Source organism: Oncorhynchus gorbuscha, linkage group LG13 (genome assembly GCF_021184085.1).
Source record: "Oncorhynchus gorbuscha isolate QuinsamMale2020 ecotype Even-year linkage group LG13, OgorEven_v1.0, whole genome shotgun sequence".
NCBI classification, from domain to species: domain Eukaryota; kingdom Metazoa; phylum Chordata; class Actinopteri; order Salmoniformes; family Salmonidae; genus Oncorhynchus; species Oncorhynchus gorbuscha.
This window is the reverse complement of record NC_060185.1, coordinates 55,454,459-55,480,356: the sequence shown is the minus strand read 5'-3', so window position 1 is coordinate 55,480,356 and position 25,898 is coordinate 55,454,459. Positions and strand designations below refer to the sequence as shown.

Here is a 25,898-nt window from a genome sequence, read left to right as displayed (position 1 = left end):
ATGACGTTTTGTGTGAACTCACCCAGGTACATTTGGGCAAATCGTGAAGGACACATTTGCATTCATATTACATTTTTCTGTAAGAATATTGTCAAATCTGTGTACTTGGACTTTGATTTTGCTTTTCCAGTATTAGTAGTCATATTATAAGTTCAACATTTGCAAAACAACCAGTTTTCATAACTCTGAATGTTCTTAGAATTTTTGTCCAAAAGGAAAAGGCATGCTGTCGAAAAAAGGTTAGCAGCTACATTTTGTGGCAGATACAGGGTTTCCGTAAAGCCCAGCTCATTGGCTGGATAGCTAGCTTTGTTTGATCCTGATTGGTGTTTATTTGACAAATTTAGAGTCGATCAAGTGAAGACTGCCCGCGTCATCGGCGTGCCATGAAGGCGTCGTTCTCTGACGAAATTTGGTGTCCCATAGGATATACTACGCCCTTAATAATATAGTGAAGTCTGGTTACGTTCTAGGATCTCCGAGCAATACATATGAATGTGATTTGACTGGTTGAAACATGGTTTAGGGTTAGATTTTCACAGATTCCTTTCTTTGCAAATTGAACGAGTGGAAATACAAAATCGATCGTGCATGCTATATGGACCTTTATAGGATTTGAAAAAGGATTTTATCTAACAAAACAACACTTCATGTTATCTCTGGGGCCCTTTTGATGATAAATCAGAGAAAGATTTCAGAATGTAAGTGCACATTGCACTTTCAGAGGTGCATTTATCAAACCTGAAAAAATGTTTTGTTGTTAGGCGCTCTCCTCAAACAATAGCATGGCATTTTTTCTCAGTAATAGCTACGATAAATTGGACAGTGCAGTTATATTAACAATAATTTAAGCTTTATAAGCAGCAGATATAAGCAGATATAAGACACTTATGTATCGACATTTGTTGTTTCTCTAAAATCTGTGATCGTGACACAAGGCGCTGCATGATTTACAACTGTCCCATTGACCGGACGCCGATCCCTAAGCACATTTTTACTCCTGAACTTATTTAGACTAGCCATAACAAAGGGGTTGAATACTTATTGACTCAACACATTTAAACTTTTAACTTTGAATTAATTTGTAAAAAATGTATAATAAAAATAAAATTCCACTTTGACACATTGTATTGTGTGTTGGTCAGTGACACAAAATCTCAATTTAATCCATTTTAAATTCCACTTGTAACACCACAAAATGTGGAAAAGGTCTAGGGGTGTGAATACATTCTGAAGACACTGCATATATTATAATTCATATTATTATTATTATTATTATTATTATTATTCATATAATTTAAATCACACCTACACTATTACAATGTAACCAATTTCACTGTACACTGCAATTACATCTGTGACCCTGTGCATGTGACTAAATAAAACTACAATCTAGACTGTTTCATCTGCTACCGCATGGCAAGACTGGAACCAACAGGACCTTGAATAGCTTCTACCACCAAGCCATAAGACTGCTAAATAGTTTAACTATCTGTATTGACCCTTTCTGCACTAACTTCTTTTATTCATCACTTGTGCTTCTGCTTCTGTTAATTATCTATCCTGTTATCGTTACTTATTATATATTTAGTATTACTTTTATTATTACGTGTTATTCATTTTCTGTTATTTCTCTCTGCATTGTTGGGAAGGACCCATAAGTAAGCATTTCACTGTTAGTCTATGCCTGTTGTTTACGAAGCATGTGACAAATAAAGTTTGATTTGATTGGAGGAAACAAGGAGTCCCCTGGACTGTGATAGGTTGATAGCAGAGGCATGGCAACACTACAGTGTGACAATTTCAATGTGTGCAATTAGCATACAAGTGTGTGATTGAGTTAAGCGCTTAGGCTAGTAAATTGGCTTGTTTCTAATCGATTGGCTATAATGTTATGTTCACAGAAATACAGCCACTGCTGCAGGTTTTTTTCTTCATGAAAGAAAGCCCTCTGTTGGGATTCTGTCAATTTTCTCAGTAGTTAAAACTTATTTCGGCTAGGGGGCGGTATTTTGACATCCGAATAAAAAGCATGCCCAAAGTAAACTGCCTGCTACTCAGGACCGGAAGCTAGGATATACATAAAATTGGTAAATTTGGATAGAAAACACTCAAGTTTCTAACACTGTTAAAATAATATCTGTGAGTATAACAGAACTGAAATGGCAGGCGAAACCCCTGAGGACAAACCATCCCAAAAGAAAGAATTCATCCTACCACTGATTTCAATGGCTGGCACTTTTGTAATAGGGTGAAATTGTGTCCGATTGCAGTTCCTAGGGCTTCCACTAGATGTCAACAGTCTTTAGAAATAGTTTCAGGAAGGTTTTTGGAAAAATGAGCCAGAAATTGTAGTTTTTCTAGGTGGCTCCCATTTTGGCTGAAGTGTTTCCAATCGTGTGAATGAAAGCGCGTTCTTTTCTATTTTTCTCCAGTAAAGACAATAACGATTCTCCATCTTACAAGTTATAATTTATTTGCGTATTAGGGTACCTAAGGTTTGATTATAAAGATGGATTGACTTGTTTTGGATAAGTTTATTGCTAACGTTTTGGATTCATTTTGTATGCATTTTGAGGAGGGAAACCGAGCGGATTATTGTAAAATAATCACCAGCTAAACTGAGTTTTTTTTATATAAAGGACATTATCGAACAAAAGGACCATTTGTAATGTAACTGGGACCTTTTGGAGTGCCAGAAAATCACAGAAAATCTTCAAAGGTAAGGCATATATTATATCGCTATTTCTGACTTTCGTGTCGCAACTCCCTGGTTGAAAATGATTTGTCATGCATTTGTGTGCTGGGCGCTGTCCTCAGATAATCACATGGTTTGCTTTCGCCGTAAAGCCTTTTTGAAATCTGACACGGCGGCTGGATTAACAAGTTAGAACCTCTGAGTGTAGGGGGCAGTATGTTTGGATGTAAATCATACCCAAATGAAACTGCCTATTTCTCAGGCCCAGAATCTAGAATATGCAAATAATTGTCAGATTAGGATAGAAAACACTCTAAAGTTTCCAAAATATTGGAACTGATATTGCAGGCAAAAACCTGAGGAAAATCAACCTGGAAGTGCTGTTTTTCCTGAAAGCTCTCTGTTCCATTGCTTGCCTTTGCTCCATTTAAAGGGATATCAACCAGATTCCTTTTCCTATGGCTTCCACATGTTGTGAACAGTCTTTAGACATAGTTTCAGGCTTTTATTTTGAAAAATGAGCGAGAAAGATCACATCGCGTCATTGTATGGCTGGGTGGCAGCAGTGTTTTATATGCGCAACAGTTTGGAGCAGACATTTTCTCTCTCTCTCCTTTTGAAGAAGGTACAGTCCAGTTGAAATATTATTGATTTATATATTGTAAAATTAACCTCAGGATTGATTACAAAAAATGTTTGACATGTTTCTACGAACATTACGGATACTATTTGGAATTTTCGTCTGCCCCGGTCGTGACCGTGCAGCCTGTGGATTTCTGAACATAACGCGCCAACCAAATGGAGGTATTTTGGATATAAAAATAAGCTTTATGGAACAAAACATTTATTGTGTAACTGGGAGTCTCGTAAGTGCAAACATCCGAAGATCATCAAAGGTAAGCAGATTCGTTTTATTGCTTTTCTGACTTTCGTGACCAATCTACTTGTTTGCTAGCTGTTTGTCTGTTTTGTCTGCTGAGAGAGATGTCCTTACATAAACGCTTGGTATATTTTCGCCGAAAAGCTTTTTTGAAATCTGACATGCCAGGTGGATTAACAACAAGCTAAGCTGTGTTTTGCTATATTGCACTTGTGATTTCATAAAAATGAAATATTTTTTGTAATTGAATTTGAATTTGGCGCTCTGCAATTCAGCGGATGTTGACCCAAATGATCACGCTAACGGGATGGGTGCATCAAGAAGTTAAGCTGTATTTTGATGTATTGCTCAGTTGAATATTTATATTCATTTTAATTTGGCGCTCTGCAATTCCACCGGAAGTTTTTGAAATGGGACGCTAGCGTCCCACTGATGCGCAAGAAGTTTTAAGAGTCAGGTTGATGATCAAAGGTGTATTCACCAGGTACCAAACAAAGTATATGCGCCGAATGTCTGAATTTGTCCAATAACAAGTTCTCGTTTTTGTTACAACATGTTTTCTGTTGCAAAGTGTTACGGTGTGTAACACTTTGCAGCATACGGTGTGTGCTAATGAATACACCCCAGATCCCCCATCCTCTTGCATCTGTGAAAGCCAGTGTTTTGTGGTGAAATGTAAAATAAGGCCTGGCTGGGAGGAGAAGGAATAGTGTGTGGCGGACTGCAGACTGACTGTAGCGTGTTATAATTAGCTGGGGGTATTATTTAGCATTCTGCAGCATCCTGCTGATCTTGTCTTTTTCTTTTTTGTTGGGCTCCAGCTTTGAGACACTTCTGCATAGTAGGCCTCTCAAATACTACACCCAACCTGATCCTGCTCAGTCACCACCCACAACTTGGCACAGAATCTGTTCTCAATGACTCACCTGGGCGGCATTCATTAGGGCGTCAATTGGAAGATGTTTTGAAATTGAAAAACAAAAATGAGCGCATCATATTGGATGAGTTCAGGTTGCCCTTCCCTTTTTTTCATTTGGGTGCCTAATGAACAGGACCCTTGATACCATTATTATTTGTATTACCTTGCACCCGTTCAATCGTGTCCGTTGCATTTTGCTACGGTGTGCCCAAATGAACACAACCCTGTGATCTGATGAATCCCTATGATGTTTCTTATTTTGTGTTTGTGTAGATCATCAGCAAGGCACAGAGTTTTGCACACAGGGAATATTCTAATAGGTAGCTCATTTACACATACGCCCACCATGGTATCCCAGGGACCCACGTAGAATGCCAACAAGTGGGCTCTAGGGTGAGCTGCTACACACACACACTTTTTTTTAAATTGCCCAAGTACACTTGTTGCTTGTTTTCTCAAGTGTGCACACACACACACACCACTGCCCTGCTTTGTTCCACATTATAATCATATTTTATGGTTGTTGTAAAGTGGTCTTGTCTTGAAGTGGTCTTGTTCTGTTTCCAGAACATGGAAAGAATTTAAGGAGGATCCATTGTATTTATTTTTTATTAGCTAACATCACGTTTTGTTTTATATTGCCAGGGCCAAGAAACGAACACATGATTTCATTGACTCGTATTTTTCTGACGGCTGGGTTGATTCTGCTATTCTGACAAGTAGTGTTGTTAATACACACACACACACACACACACACACACACACACACACACACACACACACACACACACACACACACACACACACACACACACACACACACACACACACACACACACACACACACACACACACACACACACACACACACACACACACACACACACACACAATCCAGGCAGGGATTGTTTGGACACACATACTCATTCCAGGGTTTTTATTTCTTTACACTATTTTCTACATTTTAGAAAAAATAGTGAAGACATCAAAAACTATGAAATAACACATGGAAGGAATCATGTAGTAACCAAAAAAGTGTTGAACAAATCAAAATATAAGTAGCCACTCTTTGCCTTGATGACAGCGTTGCACACTCTTTGCATCCTCTCAAACAGCTTCATGAGGAATGCTTTTCACATATGGATGCTTTTCACACAGTCATCATTCCATATGTGTTATTTCATAGTTTTGATGTCTTCACTATTATTCTGTCATGTAGAAAATAGTAAAAAAGAAGAAGATGAAACGAAGAAGAAGATGAATGAGCAGGTGTGTCCAAACTTTTGACTGGTACTGTATATAGAAGATTATAAACTGGGTGGTTTGAACCCTGAATGCTGATTGGCTGACAGCCATGGTATATCAGACTGTATACCACGGGTATGACAAAACATATGTTCTTTTTGCTAATAATAATTACGTTGGTAACCAGTTTATAATAGCAGTAAAGCACCTTGGGGGTTTGTGGTATATGACGACGCATTGCGTTGTGCCTAAGAACAGCCCTTAGCTGTGATATAGTGGCCATATGCCACACCTCCACTGGCCTTATTGCTAAATAAATAAATGAAAGGAACAATGCAGGAGGATTATCCAGTTAAACAAATCGCAGATGGAGACTGAGTGGGATAGAGGGAGAAGGAGCTTTGGCGAAAGATAAATTATTTTGGTCATTCTCTCATAGCATCTCACTGAGCTGCAGCATCTCATTATTTCCTAAGCAAACCAGTTCATTAGGCAATGGAATGGGTTGTAATCTAGGAGAACAGACTACTGACTGACACACACTTAACATAGTTTTTGAATATTGAATTCATGTTAAACAGTACACACACTGCTTCCAACTAACAATTTATCTATGTCTGTGTTGCAGGGATGGGCTGTGCTCAGAAAGACTCTTCATTCAGGTAACTACAAGACTCAGCAAAATGTAGATGGAGGTGATGTGCATGCCTGTGTCGGAAGGGCGGGGGCTGCTAAAGAGCTCAGCTGCATTCTGTGGCATTTCAGTTTTTGGTAGTCCAATTTGCATCAGTCTGACACACACAGGTCACTGCTGACTCACTACAGCAGAACACTCTCTCTCTCACCACCCTCCCACTCTATCCTGCCTCTCTCAGTATATGTATACCATATTGTTTCTTATGTGTCCCTCACCTGAGAAGGTGAGGTCTCTTTCTCTCGCAACCCAGAACTTTATTTATTTTTATTTCCCCCTCTCACTCTCTCTCTCTCTCTATCCCCCTCTCCCCCTGTGTCTTCCCCTATCTCTTTCCCATCCTCTCTCTCTTTTTGTGTTTCTTAGAGGGCAGAGTGAATGACAGCACTGGTTAGTAAGAACTGCAGTGGATTTGTAGGAGTGACCATGACTGCCTTTTCAATAGTGACTTTGCAGGTTATTTTGTATGTGTGTTCAGGTGAGCAGATTATGTAACCATCAGAAGGTGTGTGTGTGTACATGTACAGTACGTGTGTGTACATGTACTTTTGTGCGTGCGTGTACATGTGTAGTATGTACGTGTGTGTCAGGGGGAGAATGTGTTAGGGCTGCATGAGTAATCAAAATCAGATCGAAATTGCGATATTGACTTGAAATTGCGATAATATCCATTTCCCAAGAGGCTACAATGTTCTCCTTTCTTTGACACTCTGTTATTACATCAAAAACTAGAGTACGGTACCTCCTCCAATGAGATGTGCTAGACTTTGTTCATTCACTCTACATGCACAGAGGATACTGACCAATCACAAGCAGGCTTTCTCACTCTGCATGACATGCACATGCTGGTCAATAACAAGCATCCTTGCGTTGAGCGTGCAGTTAGAAGATGCTGGTGAGGAGAGAAAGGGCGGTTTAGGTTTGAGGTTTAGTATGAGGTTAAGAAATTCTGTGGCTTTACCTCAGAGTTTGAAACAGTGCTAACGAGAACATGGGTTTGGTGCCAAAGAGAGGCACATCTTCTGTGGTATGGCAGTATTTCAGCTACAGGAAAACCAATGTCAACCAAATGCAAGTGTTGTGCAAAAAGTGCCTCTGAGTTGTGGCTCCAAAAACAGGCAACACCACAAATATTTTCAATCCTTTGAAGAATAACAATCCCCTACTTTGACGATTGCATGGTAAAAAAAAGCACCGACAGCAGCAAAGCCCCTCAGCCACAACCAGCCATCAAGTGTAACGCCCTACGAAAAAACATCCCGCAGACCAGTGGAGGCTGCCAAAGGGAGGACGGCTTGTAATAATGGCTGGAACGGTGCGAATGGAATGGCATTAAACACATGGAAACCATGTTTGAGATGTATTTGATACCATTCCACTTATTCCACTTCAGCCATTACCAAGAGCCGTCCACCCCAATTCGGATGCCATCAACCTCCTGTGCCGCAGACACATAGAAATCACAGAGGCAATCACGTTTCACATAGCCAAACACGTGGTTCCTATTTACAGTCGGCAAAGACGGCTTCAAGAAGAGGATTAGCCAACTGGACAGGAGATACAAATTCCATCTTGCACATATTTCTCAGAAGTCGCCACCCCAACACTGGGTCGACAAGACGGCACTGGAGAACAAGGCTGGCGTTTTACATATTCCTAACCAATTGTGTTGATTTGTTCGTGTCTTTGCGTTGTTAGAAACTTATTTTTTAAATTATTTTGTTCATAATATTGCTGCTACCGTCTCTTATGACCGAAAATAACTTCTAGACTGCGATTACTCACCACGGACTGGCAGAATCCTTTATCCTTTTTTTTCTCCCTTTAATGAGTCTGACGTGAATGATATACTTCTTTCCCGGGAACAGGCCCATATGCCTGACATTTGAGTGAAGGCGGAGAAAAAGGAGCCAGCCGGCTTTCTGAGAATTCATAGGCGATCGAATAAATCCCCACTTCCTTCTAATCTGCTAGAAAATGTGCAATCTTTGGAAAATAAATTTGAGGACCTATGCGGAAGATTAAACTACCAACGGGACATTCAAAACTGTAATATCATAGGCTTCACAGAGTCGTGGCTGAACAACAACGTTATCAACATACAGCTGGCTGGTTAAACGCTGTATCGGCAGGATAGAACAGCGGCGTCTGGTAAAACAAGGGGCAGTGGACTATGTAATTTTGTAAATAACAGCTATCTAAGGAAGTCTCAAGGTTTTGATCGCCTGAGGTAGAGTATCACGATAAGCTGTAGACTACATTATCTATCTAGAGAGTTTTCATCTGTATTTTTCATAGTTGTCTACATACCACCCTAAACTGATGCTGGCACTAAGACCACACTCAATCAGCTGTATTCCACCATAAGCAAACAGGAAAATGGTTACCCAAAGGCGGCGCTCCTAGTAGCCGGGTACTTTAATGCAGGGAAACTTAAATCCGTCTAACCAAATTTCTGTCAGCATGTTAAATGTGCAACCAGAGGGGAAAAAACTCTGAACCACCTTTACTCCACACACAGAGACCCATACAAAGCTCTCACTCGCCCTCCATTTGGCAAATCTGGCCATAATTCTATCCTCCTGATTCCTATTTACAAGCTAAAATTAAAGTAGGAAGTACCAGTGACTCGATCAATAAAAAAGTGGTCAGACGAAGCAGATGCTAAGCTACAGGACTTTTTTGCTAGCACAGACTGGAATGTGTTCTGGGATTCCTCTGATGGCATTGAGGAGTACACCGCATCAGTCATTGGCTTCCTCAATGAGTGCATCGATGACGTTGTCCCCACAGTGACCGTACGTACATACCCCAACCAGAAGCCATGGATTACAGGTAACATCCGCACTGAGCTAAAGGCTTGAGCTGCCGCTTTCAAGGAGCGGGAAGCTAATAAGAAATTCCGCCATGCCCGCCGACAAACCATCAAACAGACAAAGCATCAATACAGGATTAAGATCGAATCATACTACACCGGCTCTGACGCTCGTCAGATGTGGCAGGGCTTGCAAACCGTTACAGACTACAAGGGTAAGCACAGCCGAGAGCTGCCCAGTGACACGAGCCTACCAGGTGAGCTAAACTACTTCTATGCTCGCTTTGAGGCAAATAACACTGAAACATGCATGAGGGCACAAGCTGTTCCGGAAGACTGTGTGATCACAACATTCACAAGGCCGCAGGGCCAGACGGATTACCAGGACGTGTACTGCGAGCCCAGGCTGACCAACTGGCATGTGTCTTCACTGATATTCTCAACATCTCCTTGTCCAAGTCTGTAAGACCAACATTTTTTAAGCAGACCACCATAGTCCCTGTGCCCAAGAACACTAAAATAACATGCCTAAATGACTGCAGATCCGTAGCACTCACGTCTGTAGCCATGAAGTGCTTTGAAAGGCTGGTCATGGCTCACATCAACACCATTATCCCATAAACCCTAGACCCACTCCAATTTTCATACTGACCTAACAGATCCACAGAGAATGCAATCTCTATTGCACTCCACACTGCCCTTTCCCACCTGGACAAAAGGAACACCTATGTGTTCAACACCATAGTGCCCTCAAAGCTAATCAATAAGCTAAGGACCCTGGGACTAAACACCTCCCTCTGCAACTGGATCCTGGACTTTCTGACGGGCCGCCCAGAGGTGGTAAGAGAAGGTAACAACACATCTGCCACGCTGATACTCAACACAGGGGCCCCTCGGGTGCGTGCTCAGTCCCCTCCTGTACTCCCTCTTCACTCATGACTGCACGGCCAGGCACGACTCCTACACCATCATTTAAGTTTGCCGATGACACAACAGTGGTAGGCATGATCACCGACAACAATGAGAGAGCCTATCGGGAGGAGGTCAGAGACCTGGCAGGGTGGTGCCAGGATAACAACCTCTCCCTCAACGTGATCAAGACAAATGAGATGATTGTGAACTACAGGAAAAAGAGGACTGAGCACATCCCCATTCTCATCGACAGGGCTGTAGTGAAGCAGGTTGAGAGCTTCAAGTTCCCTGGTGTTCACATCATCAACAAACTAACATGACTCAAGCACACCAAGACAGTTGTGAAGAGGGCATGACAAAACCTACTCCCCCTCAGGAAACTTAAAACATTTGGCATGGGTCCTCAGATCCTCAAAAGGTTCTACAGCTGCACCGTCGAGAGCATTCTGACTGGTTGCATCACTGCCTGGTATGGCAACTGCTCAGCCTCCGACTGCAAGGAACTACAGAGGGTAGTGTGTATAGCCCAGTATATCACTGGACCCAAGCTTCCTGCCATCCAGGACCTCTATACCAGGTGGTGTCAGAGGAAGGCCCTAAAAATTTTCAGCCTCCAGCCACCCTAGTCACCCTAGTTCTCTCTGCTACCACACGGCAAGCGGTACCCGACTGCCAAGTCTATATCCAAGAGGCTTCTAAAAAGCTTTTACCCCCAAGCCTTAAGACTCATCTAATCAAATGGCCACCCAGACTATTTGCATTCCCCCCCTTTGCACCGCTGCGACTCTGGTATCATCTATGCATAGCCACTTTAATAACTCTACCTACAGGTACATATTGCCTCGACAGGCCAGAGCCCCCGCGCATTGACTCTGTACCGGTACAGCCCCCTGTATATAGTCTTATCAAATTTGATTTGATAACAAAATTAAGGGAGAAGTTGAAACATCGTGTTGAATGACTGGACCAGACAATGTTTTGGACACAGGCTGCACCTTGCAATCGTCAGGCTACGTGTTACTTGTTTTTAAGGCCTGATTGGGCCAATTTCTACATAATTACACAATCATAAGCTTCCTATTCCATCTGCATCCTATGCATGCCTGAAAAAATAATTAACCTATGTTATTTAAGAACTCATAATTGTAAAATAGGAAATAGGAACTCATGTTATTAATTAATTAATAAGTGCTGCGCTTATAGCACACTATATTTTGATGATCATGTTCAAAATGTTTGTTTGTTAATACGAAGGTGTAATGTAGCCTGTAACATTGTTGGAAAATATTTGTTTCTTTTGATTTGTATTCAGTTAGCTAACTACAGAATGTGTTCATTCATATGAGCTATTTTTAGAATTGATGTCCCTGGTAGTTGTTTTAACCATGTCTCATGGAATTACCATATTTTTTACCCTAGTGTTCAAAAATTCATGATCTAAATTTCAATATCTGGCCAAAAAATGCTATGAGATATTTGGTCCAAATCGTGCAGCCCTAGAGTGTGTGTGGAAATGGTTCTTTGAGCAAGATGCACTCAAATTTTAAAGGCATGTGAGAGTCTGTGTGTTCTGCATGCCATGTTCTCAGCAGTGAATAATTAATTAATCACATAGTAAGACTTATGAGACCAAACCCTATCTCTCCCTCCCTCCATTTCTACCTCACTCCTTCTACTATTGTTTTCAAACTCACATCTCACTCCCTCTGGTACTCGATCTTTCTCACTTACACTGCGCAAGACTGAGATTTCTCTCCATGTTTGGTCTTCGTAAGCTCAGATCTCTGGTCTCTTTTCCTCTCTCTGTTCTGTCCATCTCTTCTGTCATTTATGCTTTATTCTTCCCTCTCCCCACTCACAAGCACCAGGTGTGAGGAGCTCGTCTCGGGGCCAAGCCACCCCCCTCTGCACACTCTCTGGCGGATGTGTTGGCTCTGAGATGTGCTGTTCAGTGAAAGGTCATCCCCTCCTCCCCCACTGATCCACGCTGCAGACACACTGCCAAGAAACACTCTTCAGACTCCCACTACAGCTCTGCCCTGGTGCAGAGCGGCAGCTCTGTTGCTAAGGAGAAAAAGTGCCTCTGTTGTTTCTGTGTAACTGAGTGTGTTGTTTCTTCCTCACACCGACTGATTACAATCCCTCTACCTGTTATGGCACATTCACCACCAGCCTGTTTCTCGTCTTCACTCTCTCTCTCCCCTCTAGCTGGGGTTCTGGAACTAATTTGTCCTGACAACTGGAACCCTAAGCTTCCACCACGTTGCGCCTTACCCATCCCGACTTGTTACAATCCCTCTACCTGTTATGGCACATTCACCACCAGCCTGTTTCTCGTCTTCACTCTCTCTCTCCCCTCACACACACACACACACACACACACACACACACACACACACACACACACACACACACACACACACACACACACACACACACACACACACACACACACACACACACACACACACACACACACACACACACACACACACACACACACACACACACACACACACAGTCGTCCCCTCTGCATGTGTGTGTGTGCTCCACAGAGAGCAAGTTATGTAACGAGCGGCTCTGAAGTTGTCTTCTACTCTCTACTGTACTAGGTGTTAGAGTGAACTGCGCTGTGTGGGAGAGGGTGCATATGTTTGTGTAGTGCAAGGATGGGGAATGTTTGTCAGTGGACACTTGATTGCTCACTCATTTGGCTGCATATGTGCGTCTGTCTTTACATGTCTACTTGTATATTCTCCCTGTCCACTCTGTTCTCTCGCTCTCTCGTTCTTTGTTCCTTTCTTTCACTGTTCTCTTTCTCTCACACACAAATGCACTCATGCATATTCACATTCTTTTTTCCCCCCTCTCCATGCCCCACTACCCCCCCTCTCGGTTTCTCTTGATTAGTGTAGTGTCAACAACGCAGCCACTGCCAGCTAGCCTACAAAGTCAACAACGCAGCCACTGCCAGCTAGCCTACTTCAGCAGTACTGTATCATTTTAATCATTTTAGTCAATAAGATTCTTGCTACGTAAGCTTAACTTTCTGAACATTCGAGACGTGTAGTCCACTTGTCATTCCAATCTCCTTTGCATTAGCGTAGCCTCTTCTGTAGCCTGTCAACTATGTGTCTGTCTATCCCTGTTCTCTCCTCTCTGCACAGACCATACAAACGCTCCACACCGCGTGGCCGCGGCCACCCTAATCTGGTGGTCCCAGCGCACACGACCCACGTGGAGTTGCAGGTCTCCGGTAGCCTCTGGAACTGCCGATCTGCAGCCAACAAGGCAGAGTTCATCTCAGCCTATGCCTCCCTCCAGTCCCTCGACTTCTTGGCACTGACGGAAACATGGATCACCACAGATAACACTGCTACTCCCACTGCTCTCTCTTCGTCCGCCCACGTGTTCTCGCACACCCCGAGAGCTTCTGGTCAGCGGGGTGGTGGCACCGGGATCCTCATCTCTCCCAAGTGGTCATTCTCTCTTTCTCCCCTTACCCATCTGTCTATCGCCTCCTTTGAATTCCATGCTGTCACAGTTACCAGCCCTTTCAAGCTTAACATCCTTATCATTTATCGCCCTCCAGGTTCCATCGGAGAGTTCATCAATGAGCTTGATGCCTTGATAAGCTCCTTTCCTGAGGACGGCTCACCTCTCACAGTTCTGGGCGACTTTAACCTCCCCACGTCTACCTTTGACTCATTCCTTTCTGCCTCCTTCTTTCCACTCCTCTCCTCTTTTGACCTCACCCTCTCACCTTCCCCCCCCTACTCACAAGGCAGGCAATACGCTCGACCTCATCTTTACTAGATGCTGTTCTTCCACTAACCTCATTGCAACTCCCCTCCAAGTCTCCGACCACCACCTTGTATCCTTTTCCCTCTCGCTCTCATCCAACACTTCCCACACTGCCCCTACTTGGATGGTATCGCGCCGTCCCAACCTTCGCTCTCTCTCCCCCGCTACTCTCTCCTCTTCCATCCTATCATCTCTTCCCTCTGCTCAAACCTTCTCCAACCTATCTCCTGATTCTGCCTCCTCAACCCTCCTCTCCTCCCTTTCTGCATCCTTTGACTCTCTATGTCCCCTATCCTCCAGGCCGGCTCGGTCCTCCCCTCCCGCTCCGTGGCTCGACGACTCATTGCGAGCTCACAGAACAGGGCTCCGGGCAGCCGAGCGGAAATGGAGGAAAACTCGCCTCCCTGCGGACCTGGCATCCTTTCACTCCCTCCTCTCTACATTTTCCTCCTCTGTCTCTGCTGCTAAAGCCACTTTCTACCACTCTAAATTCCAAGCATCTGCCTCTAACCCTAGGAAGCTCTTTGCCACCTTCTCCTCCCTCCTGAATCCTCCTCCCCCTCCCCCTCCTCCCTCTCTGCAGATGACTTCGTCAACCATTTTGAAAAGAAGGTCGACGACATCCGATCCTCGTTTGCTAAGTCAAACGACACCGCTGGTTCTGCTCACACTGCCCTACCCTGTGCTCTGACCTCTTTCTCCCCTCTCTCTCCAGATGAAATCTCGCGTCTTGTGACGGCCGGCCGCCCAACAACCTGCCCGCTTGACCCTATCCCCTCCTCTCTTCTCCAGACCATTTACGGAGACCTTCTCCCTTACCTCACCTCGCTCATCAACTCATCCCTGACCGCTGGCTACGTCCCTTCCGTCTTCAAGAGAGCGAGAGTTGCACCCCTTCTGAAAAAACCTACACTCGATCCCTCCGATGTCAACAACTACAGACCAGTATCCCTTCTTTCTTTTCTCTCCAAAACTCTTGAACGTGCCGTCCTTGGCCAGCTCTCCCGCTATCTCTCTCAGAATGACCTTCTTGATCCAAATCAGTCAGGTTTCAAGACTAGTCATTCAACTGAGACTGCTCTTCTCTGTATCACGGAGGTGCTCCGCACTGCTAAAGCTAACTATCTCTCCTCTGCTCTCATCCTTCTAGACCTATCGACTGCCTTCGATACTGTGAACCATCAGATCCTCCTCTCCACCCTCTCCGAGTTGGGCATCTCCGGCGCGGCCCACGCTTGGATTGCGTCCTACCTGACAGGTCGCTCCTACCAGGTGGCGTGGCGAGAATCTGTCTCCTCACCACGCGCTCTCACCACTGGTGTCCCCCAGGGTTCTGTTCTAGGCCCTCTCCTATTCTCGCTATACACCAAGTAACTTGGCTCTGTCATAACCTCACATGGTCTCTCCTATCATTGCTATGCAGACGACACACAATTAATCTTCTCCTTTCCCCCTTCTGATGACCAGGTGGCGAATCGCATCTCTGCATGTCTGGCAGACATGTCAGTGTGGATGACGGATCACCACCTCAAGCTGAACCTCGACAAGACGGAGCTGCTCTTCCTCCCGGGGAAGGACTGCCCGTTCCATGATCTCGCCATCACGGTTGACAACTCCATTGTGTCCTCTTCCCAGAGCACTAAGAACCTTGGCGTGATCCTGGACAACACCCTGTCGTTCTCAACTAACATCAAGGCGGTGGCCCGTTCCTGTAGGTTCATGCTCTACAACATCCGCAGAGTACGACCCTGCCTCACACAGGAAGCGGCGCAGGTCCTAATCCAGGCACTTGTCATCTCCCGTCTGGATTACTGCAACTCGCTGTTGGCTGGGCTCCCTGCCTGTGCCATTAAACCCCTACAACTCATCCAGAACGCCGCAGCCCGTCTGGTGTTCAACCTTCCCAAGTTCTCTCACGTCACCCCGCTCCTCCGCTCTCTCCACTGGCTTCCAGTTGAAGCTCGCATCCGCTACAAGACCATGGTGCTTGCCTACGGAGCTGTGAGGGGAACGGCACCTCAGTACCTCCAGGCTCTGATCAGGCCCTACACCCAAACAAGGGCACTGCGTTCATCCACCTCTGGCCTGCTCGCCTCCCTACCACTGAGGAAGTACAGTTCCCGCTCAGCCCAGTCAAAACTGTTCGCTGCTCTGGCCCCCCCAATGGTGGAACAAACTCCCTCACGATGCCAGGACAGCGGAGTCAATCACCATCTTCCGGAGACACCTGAAACCCCACCTCTTTAAGGAATACCTAGGATAGGATAAAGTAATCCTTCTCACCCCCCCCCCTTAAAAGATTTAGATGCACTATTGTAAAGTGGCTGCTCCACTGGATGTCATAAGGTGAATGCACCAATTTGTAAGTCGCTCTGGATAAGAGCGTCTGCTAAATGACTTAAATGTAAATGTCTTGGTGCGTAAATCACAGAGAATGAGCCCCTGAATGAGCAAGTGATTGTATTACTGCTGTGTGGGCGGCGCATCACATGTAGCCTAACGGTTCATAACAGATCATTTTCTCTTGTTTGTATTCACGTTTGCCCAAAGTTCCCTTGTTTCTGCTGATTTGATAATTAGATTGTTGTACTGTTTGTGTGTGTGTGTGATCCTCGTGAAATTATGAACAGTGCTTCAGCTACATGTTTAGGCGGTGACTCGTAATAAAAATCGAGAATCCCTCTCCTCCATTCCCCTCTCCCTGGGGGTAGCCCTACAGGGAGCTAGAGGAACCATGTCATGTTACACTGGAGCCATTGTGAGAGGAAATATGTGCCTGCAACACAGCAAATGGAAGAGGACTTGTGTGGCAGCGTGCCGTGATTTTTGTACTGTTCTGAATGGCCAGTGATCACAAATACACACTGCATTACCTCAATGGAAAGAACTAGTTAGCAGCAAGATGCGTGTTTTATTTTTATTTTATTTCACCTTTATTTAACCAGGTAGGCTAGTTGAGAACAAGTTCTCCTTTGCAACTGCGACCTGGCCAAGATAAAGCATAGCAGTGTGAATAGACAACACAGAGTTACACATGGAGTAAACATGGAGTAAACAATTAACCAGTCAATAACACAGTAGAAAAAAAGGGGAGTCTATATACAATGTGTGCAAAAGGCATGAGGAGGTAGGCGAATAATTACAATTTTGCAGATTAACACTGGAATGATAAATGATCAGATGGTCATGTACAGGTAGAGATATTGGTGTGCAAAAGAGCAGAAAAGTAAATAAATAAAAACAGTATGGGGATGAGGTAGGTGAAAATGGGTGGGCTATTTACCAGTAGACTATGTACAGCTGCAGCGATCTGTTAGCTGCTCAGATAGCTGATGTTTGAAGTTGTTGAGGGAGATAAAAGTCTCCAACTTCAGCGATTTTTGCAATTCGTTCCAGTCACAGGCAGCAGAGTACTGGAACGAAAGGTGGCCAAATGAGGTGTTGGCTTTAGGGATGATCAGTGAGATACACCTGCTGGTGGGCGTGCTACGGATGGGTGTTGCCATCGTGACCAGTGAACTGAGATAAGGCGGAGCTTTACCTACCATGGACTTGTAGATGACCTGGAGCCAGTGGGTCTGGCAATGAATATGTAGTGAGGGCCAGCCGACTAGAGCATACAAGTCGCAGTGGTGGGTGATATAAGGTGCTTTAGTGACAAAACGGATGGCACTGTGATAAACTGCATCCAGTTTGCTGAGTAGAGTGTTGGAAGCGATTTTGTAGATGACATCGCCGAAGTCGAGGATCGGTAGGATAGTCAGTTTTACTAGGGTAAGCTTGGCGGCGTGAGTGAAGGAGGCTTTGTTGCGGAATAGAAAGCCGACTCTTGATTTGATTTTGGATTGGAGATGCTTGATAAGAGTCTGGAAGGAGAGTTTGCAGTCTAGCCAGACACCTAGGTACTTATAGATGTCCACATATTCAAGGTCGGAACCATCCAGGGTGGTGATGCTAGTCGGGCATGCGGGTGCAGGCAGCGATCGGTTGAAAAGCATGCGTTTGGTTTTACTAGCGTTTAAGAGCAGTTGGAGGCCACGGAAGGAGTGTTGTATGGCATTGAAGCTCGTTTGGAGGTTAGATAGCACAGTGTCCAATGACGGGCCGAAAGTATATAGAATGGTGTCGTCTGCGTAGAGGTGGATCAGGGAATCGCCCGCAGCAAGACCAACATCATTGATATATACAGAGAAAAGAGTCGGCCCGAGAATTGAACCCTGTGGCACCCCCATAGAGACTGCCAGAGGACCGGACAGCATGCCCTCCGATTTGACACACTGAACTCTGTCTGCAAAGTAATTTGTGAACCAGGCAAGGCAGTCATCCGAAAAACCGTGGCTACTGAGTCTGCCGATAAGAATATGGTGATTGACAGAGTCAAAAGCTTTGGCAAGGTCGATGAAGACGGCTGCACAGTACTGTCTTTTATCGATGGCGGTTATGATATCGTTTAGTACCTTGAGTGTAGCTGAGGTGCACCCGTGACCGGCTCGGAAACCAGATTGCATAGGTGGAGAAGGTACGGTGGGATTCGAGATGGTCAGTGACCTGTTTGTTGACTTGGCTTTCGAAGACCTTAGATAGGCAGGGCAGGATGGATATAGGTCTGTAACAGTTTGGGTCCAGGGTGTCTCCCCCTTTGAAGAGGGGGATGACTGCGGCAGCTTTCCAATCCTTGGGGATCTCAGACGATATGAAAGAGAGGTTGAACAGGCTGGTAATAGGGGTTGCGACAATGGCGACGGATAGTTTCAGAAATAGAGGGTCCAGATTGTCAAGCCCAGCTGATTTATACGGGTCCAGGTTTTGCAGCTCTTTCAGAACATCTGTTATCTGGATTTGGGTAAAGGAGAACCTGGAGAGGCTTGGGCGAGGAGCTGCGGGGGGGCCGGAGCTGTTGGCCGAGGTAGGAGTGGCCAGGCGGAAGGCATGGCCAGCCGTTGAGAAATGCTTATTGAAGTTTTCGATAATCATGGATTTGTCGGTGGTGACCGTGTTCCCTAGCCTCAGCGCAGTGGGCAGCTGGGAGGAGGTGCTCTTGTTCTCCATGGACTTCACAGTGACCCAGAACATTTTGGAGTTGGAGCTACAGGATGCAAACTTCTGCCTGAAGAAGCTGGCCTTAGCTTTCCTGACTGACTGCGTGTATTGGTTCCTGACTTCCCTGAACAGTTGCATATCGCGGGGACTGTTCGATGCTATTGCAGTCCGCCACAGGATGTTTTTGTGCTGGTCGAGGGCAGTCAGGTCTGGAGTGAACCAAGGGCTGTATCTGTTCTTGGTTCTGCATTTTTTGAACGGAGCATGCTTATCTAAAATGGTGAGGAAGTTACTCTTAAAGAATGACCAGGCATCCTCAACTGACGGGATAAGGTCAATGTCCTTCCAGGATACCCGGGCCAGGTCGATTAGAAAGGCCTGCTCACAGAAGTGTTTTAGGGAACATTTGACAGTGATGAGGGGTGGTCGTTTGACTGCGGCACCGTAGCCGGATACAGGCAATGAGGCAATGGTCGCTGAGATCCTGGTTGAAGACAGCGGAGGTGTATTTGGAGGGCCAGTTGGTCAGGATGACGTCTATGAGGGTGTCCTTGCTTACAGAGTTAGGGTTGTACCTGGTGGGTTCCTTGATGATTTGTGTGAGATTGATGGCATCTAGCTTAGATTGTAGGACTGCCGGGGTGTTAAGCATATCCCAGTTTAGGTCACCTAACAGAACAAACTCTGAAGCTAGATGGGGGGCAATCAATTCACAAATGGTGTCCAGGGCACAGCTGGGAGCTGAGGGGGGTCGGTAGCAGGCGGCAACAGTGAGAGACTTATTTCTGGAGAGAGTAATTTTCAGAATTAGTAGTTCGAACTGTTTGGGTATGGACCTGGAAAGTATGACATTACTTTGCAGGCTATCTCTGCAGTAGACTGCAACTCCTCCCCCTTTGGCAGTTCTATCTTGACAGAATATGTTATAGTTGGGTATGGAAATCAGGGTTAGCAGAGTGTGCTAAAGCAGTGAGTAAAACAAACTTAGGGAGGAAGCTTCTGATGTTGACATGCATGAAACCAAGGCTTTTTCGATCACAGAAGTAAACAAATGAGGGTGCCTGGGGACATGCAGGGCCTGGGTTTACCACCACATCACCCGCGGAACAGAGAAGGAGTAGTATGAGGGTGCGGCTAAAGGCTATCAAAACTGGTCGCCTCGAGCGTTGGGGACAGAGAACAAGAGGAGCAGGTTTCTGGGCATGGTAGAATATATTCAGGGCATAATGCGCAGACAGGGGTATGATGGGGTGCGGGTACGGCGGAGGTAAGCTCAGGCACTGGGTGATGATGAGAGAGGTTTTATCACTGGACATGCTGGATGTAATGGGTGAGGTCACCGCATGTGTGGGAGGTGGGACAAAGGAGGTATCAGGGGTATGAAGAGTGGAACTAGGGGCTCCATTGTGAACTAAAACAATGATAACTAACCTGAATAACAGTATACAAGGCATATTGACATTTGAGAGAGACATACAGCGAGGCATACAGTAATCACAGGTGTTGAATTGGGAAAGCTAGCTAAAACAGTAGGTGAGACAACAGCTAATCAGCTAGCATAAAAACAGCACGTAAAATGGCGTTGACTAGGCAACGGGACCGACAGATAAAACAAACAAGCAGAATGGAGTACCGTGATTAATGGACAGTCCAGCGTGCATCAGCTATGTAGTCAGGAGATCAGTGTCCAGGGGGCAGCAGAGGATGGGGCAGGGAAGCTGGACTGGCGAGTGTTATCCAGGTTTAAAAAACGACTAAATAGCTTGTAGCTAGTTAGCTGGTTAGTTCTGGAGGTTCTTGAGTGTGTTCTAAAATTTAAAAATAATAGCGATTCCGTATCACATTGGGAGAGGCAGGTTTCCGGAAGGTATAAACAAATAAAAAATCGAATAGAGATAGAAAGTAAATATGGGTCCAGTGAGTGTTTGGGACGCGGTAATTCAGGCGGTTAGCAGGCCTGTGCTAACAAGCTAACAGTTCGTAGGCCGGGGGTAAACAAGGTAGCAGTTAGCGGACCGGAGCTAAACAAGCTAGCAGTTAGCAGGCCGAATTTGCAAGCAAGGAGATAGCAAGGGCTAGAGAGTTAGCCTTTGGTGGACGTCGCGATGGGGTGAGTCTGTTTATTCCTCTTCATGCAGTGACATCGATAGACCGGTCGTGGGCCCGGGTATTGTAGCCCAGGAGTATGCTACGGTGGTAGCACAGGTGATCTGGCCGGGCTAGCTTCAAGCTAAGTGGGTGGAAACTCTAGCCAGGAGTAATCATCCGGGGTTGCGGTTTAGCTAGATAGCTAGTTGTGAAGATCCAGCTGAAAAATGTTCCGTTTGCGGTGGGAATCCGGGGATGAAAAATAAATAGGTCTGTTATGCTCTGGTTAGAGTCGCGTTGTTCGAACTGGCGAGAGCTTTCAGAGCTAAAGGTTAGCTGATGACCGGTTAGCTGAAGACCGCTAGCATAGCTGGTGGTTAGCTGGCTAGCTTCAGTTGAGGGGTTCCGGTTCCGAAGTAAATATAAATACTTTAGGAAAAATACATTGGGTGTCCCTGCTGAAGAAAAGCAGGCCCAAACCATGATGCTGCCACCACCATGTTTGACAGTGGGGATGGTGTGTTCAGGGTGATGAGCTGTGTTGCTTTTACGCCAAACATAACGTTTTGCATTGTTGCCAAAAAGTTCAATTTTGGTTTCATCTGACCAGAGCACCTTCTTCCACATGTTTGGTGTGTCTCCCAGGTGGCTTGTGGCAAACATTAAACAACAATTTTTATGGATATCTTTAAGAAATGGCTTTCTTCTTGCCACTCTTCCATAAAGGCCAGATTTGTGCAATATACGACTGATTGTTGTCCTATGGACAGAGTCTCCCACCTCAGCTGTAGATCTCTGCAGTTCATCCAGAATGATCATGGGCCTCTTGGCTGCATCTCTGATCAGTCTTCTCCTTGTATGAGCTGAAAGTTTAGAGGGACGGCCAGGTCTTGGTAGATTTGCAGTGGTCTGATACTCCTTTCATTTCAATAGTATCGCTTGCACAGTGCTCCTTGGGATGTTTAAAGCTTGGGAAATCTTTTTGTATCCAAATCCGGCTTTAAACTTCTTCACAACAGTATCTCGGACCTGCCTGGTGTGTTCCTTGTTCTTCATGATGCTCTCTGCGCTTTTAACGGACCTCTGAGACTATCACAGTGCAGGTGCATTTATACGGAGACATGATTACACACAGGTTGATTGTATTTATCATCATTAGTCATTTAGGTCAACATTGGATCATTCAGAGATCCTCACTGAACTTCTGGAGAGAGTTTGCTGCACTGAAAGTAAAGGGGCTGAATAATTTTGCACGCCCAATTTTTCAGTTTTTGAATTGTTAAAAAAGTTAGAAATATCCAATAAATGTCGTTCCACTTCATGATTGTGTCCCACTTGTTGTTGATTCTTCACAAAAAAATACAGTTTTATATCTTTATGTTTGAAGCCTGAAATGTGGCAAAAGGTCGCAAAGTTCAAGGGGGCCGAATACTTTCGCAAGGCACTGTATATCCTGTGCATGTGACAAATAAACTATTATTTGATCTGTGTAACAGCTATCCCTAATTATGAATGTGTCGGTTGCTTCTTTGTGATCTCTCCACCACAGCAATCAGCTGAAGAAGGGTGATAAGAACGGGAAGGGCCTGAGTCATTTCTCCATGAAGGCGTGTGCGAAGGTGCAGAAGAAAGGCAACACTTCCTACAACGAGGTCACCGACGGACTCGGTGAGTCCGTAAATAATATGATAGTTGAGTAGACGCTTTCATCCAAAACCACTTACGGTTGACAGTGACACAGTCAGTATATGCGGCCAATGCAGGAATCAAACCAACAACCCTGGGTAGTGTTCATTAGGCACCAAACAGAAGAAAACGGAATGAAACAGGGAGGGACTACCTGGAGCAAACGGTGCTTGTCTTTCAGTTATATTTTCCATTGCATGCCCTAATTAACACAACCCTGGTGTTGCCAGCACCGTGGACCTCTAACCCATTGTGCCGGTAGAATGATAAAGTATTGTAGGGGGTTGTTGAGAGGATCTAGCCAGGTGGCCAGATTTCTGACTATACTTTAGCCAATGCCTCTAATGTCCCCTTTCATGTATAAATAAAGAACAAACCGATCTGGCCAATCTGGCCAACAGGCTACTCAACACGTGGTTCTTTTTATTCTTCTTGTTTATTTGCAATGTACATTTTTCTTCTTGTTTGTGAGAAAATTGTTGTACTCAGGACACCATTGGGAATGAGACCCTGGTCTCATTGGGCTACACTGAATAAATAAAAGTTCATACAAAATAAAATATGTCCAATTTGACAGAGCAAAACAGCGATGCATTTTTTCTGCAGCTAAATGTTAGATACATTTGTTTTGTTCAAGATAAGCAATTAACGAATGGCAGATTTGAAGTCATAGAGGATTTGGAATGTTGATTATGTTGCAAACTGTTCCCTTGCATCCCAAAGCATTGTGTTGGAGGAGGCCGACTGAAAGTTTGGCTGTTTTAATTGTGGGCAGGGGGCCAACCTCTGAATACTTTCCGGTATTAATAATGACATGGCCCCATAAAATAGCTTGGCCCCAGCCCTAATCTGCTTACTTCCTGTGGAATGTTAAAAAGTATCATTAATTAAAAACAGATTAACCATGAAGGCTAGCAGTCAGTGCACCTCTGGAGGGGTAGTGGGTAGTCCTGGCCAGGGACACACACCATGGAGCAGCGACTAATGAGGTGACCCTTGATCCGCTGGATTGGCCTGCCCACCAACTCATCCCAGGAGTGTCAAAACCTGGAGGTGATCTTACACACATACACACACATTTTAAACCAGCAGAGTTCTCTCTGGGAGCTGAAAGTGAGCCTTGACAGCTACTCCATGACATTTGTCACTGTCACCTCAGGAAAAGAGGGACGGGTGGACAGAGAGAAAGAGGTGAGGGGAGCACAGACAAAGGAAAGAAAAACGAAAGACCCTTTCAGTTCTCATCTGTATCATGTGTCAACTGCCTGCAGAATATAGATCTGTCACGATAAACACACAAACACACACAGTGACCCATTTTGGTGGAAGACCAGGCATAAGGGAGTGGGGAGATGGAGAATAGAGTACTCCTACGGCTGGCCTTTTTTGACAGCAGAGGACTTTCGCAATCCATCACTACTGGTCTGACAATACAAATAGTAATTGTCTTGCTTTAGTCTGGTCAGTTACCTAAAGAACAACACTAACTGTCTGAGTGGTGGGATATGGGTAGGGTTCTGTTGGAGCACAGCATTGAGGTGGAGTGGTTGGATGGAGGAGGGGCACAGACAGTACACTGACCAGCACCACCACTGACAATCTACATCTCGTCAATAACTTCCAGACCCTGTCATGAACTTGGCCACCCATTGGAGGCTTCAATAAGCACTCCAAAATAGCTCCATATGATGATCTAGCTACTTTTGTATGTTTCTTTTGAAATTGCTTGTTTGTTTTGCTTTACCAGCACTGAGATTTTTTATGTGATATATTACTAGACAGTAATATTAGACAGTTATTATACCAGTCCTTTCTAAAAATGCTTATTAAACTGTTTCTCTAATCAGGTGGATAAACAGAAACGCCTGAAGAGGATCAGGCAGAAGAGAACTCAACTGGATGAACTCATACTGCAGGTATGAGGCAGTCCCTTGTGTGTGTGAGTGTGTGAGGGAGAGAGGGGAAAGTCAGATGCCTTGGTCGTGAGTGATGAGCTCGGAAGCTGTCCATCTATAAATCCATTGAAAAAAAAACAGCTTATCGTTAGCATCTCAATAGCATATGAAAGGGAACTTTTGTATGACCCCTTGAAGTCCCTAAGGGGGCCAAAGGGTGTGGATGTGGGTGTGGTCAGAGTTCTCTTGATTGATTAATTCTCCCTGTGAAAAAGACTTGGCGATGACCGAAATGTATTCACAGTCTGTTTCTTGAAATGTACCGCACCACGGATAGTTGTCATTCATTGCATCTCCGATTAATGGTGTGTTGTGGCTACATTTTGCTCTGCCCTAATGAAGGATACTCACTCTAAAGCTAGTTTTAAGCTTCAGTTTAAGCTCCTATTCCTCTGAGGTTTTCCCTCAGAATAGATCTAGCCATGCTATACTAGGGCTCGTGGCCCCATGCCCATGTATGATGTAGTTCCACTCATGAACCATCAACCTTCAGAGATTGAAAATGTGTATGTGAGGACAAATGTTTTTGAAGTATGTATTGATAAGATTAGCTGTAGTTGTAGTAACAATGTATTTAAAACTGTGTGGATAGGTGTGTTCGAAAGTTTGCACTTTAGGATCAATGGAAGATTGATGGAACACCGTAGGCAGGCGAACTAAATCAAATGCACCTAAAATGGTTCTAAACATTGCTCATCTCTTCTCTAACAGAAAATCTCTTTCAAGAACCTAGTGCAGAGAAACAAAGCCAGTGAGGCTTCCTCCCTGGCCCTTCCCCCTTCCAGCTCTGTCATCCAGCTCCCCTTCATCATCTTCAACACCGACGTACGCACTGTCATCGACTGCTCCACCTCCAGCGGCAATTACGTGTCACCTCAATGTCTTCACCCTCATGCCTTTTGCAAAGACGACTCCAGATCACTTATTACTGAATCACTTATCCAAATGCCCCAGTAGTATAACACACATGCCCATTGCGCCTTTCTCATAAATATGCCAACACTTCTCCTACAGTGCTAAGAGTAAATTCAGTTAGAATCACAAGGTTTTACCGTGATTAAAATATATGCGATTTATACGGATGGCTACCACAGTAATCCCCCGACTCTCTGTAGGTAGCCAGGACAAACATACACTGCTAAAAAAAATCAAAGGAACACTA

The 25,898-nt window shown here is 44.8% G+C and overlaps 1 protein-coding gene across 1 annotated transcript; it reads left to right on the top strand.

The window, feature by feature from the left end:
- LOC123992339 (transcription factor Dp-2-like) lies at positions 1–25,693 on the top strand. The gene is made up of 5 exons (XM_046293493.1): positions 1–26; positions 22,645–22,763; positions 23,773–23,834; positions 24,629–24,697; positions 25,448–25,693. Exons 1-5 carry the CDS (start codon positions 1–3, stop codon positions 25,691–25,693), a joined length of 522 nt encoding a protein of 173 aa, XP_046149449.1.
- The last annotated feature ends 205 nt before the right edge of the window (positions 25,694–25,898 follow it).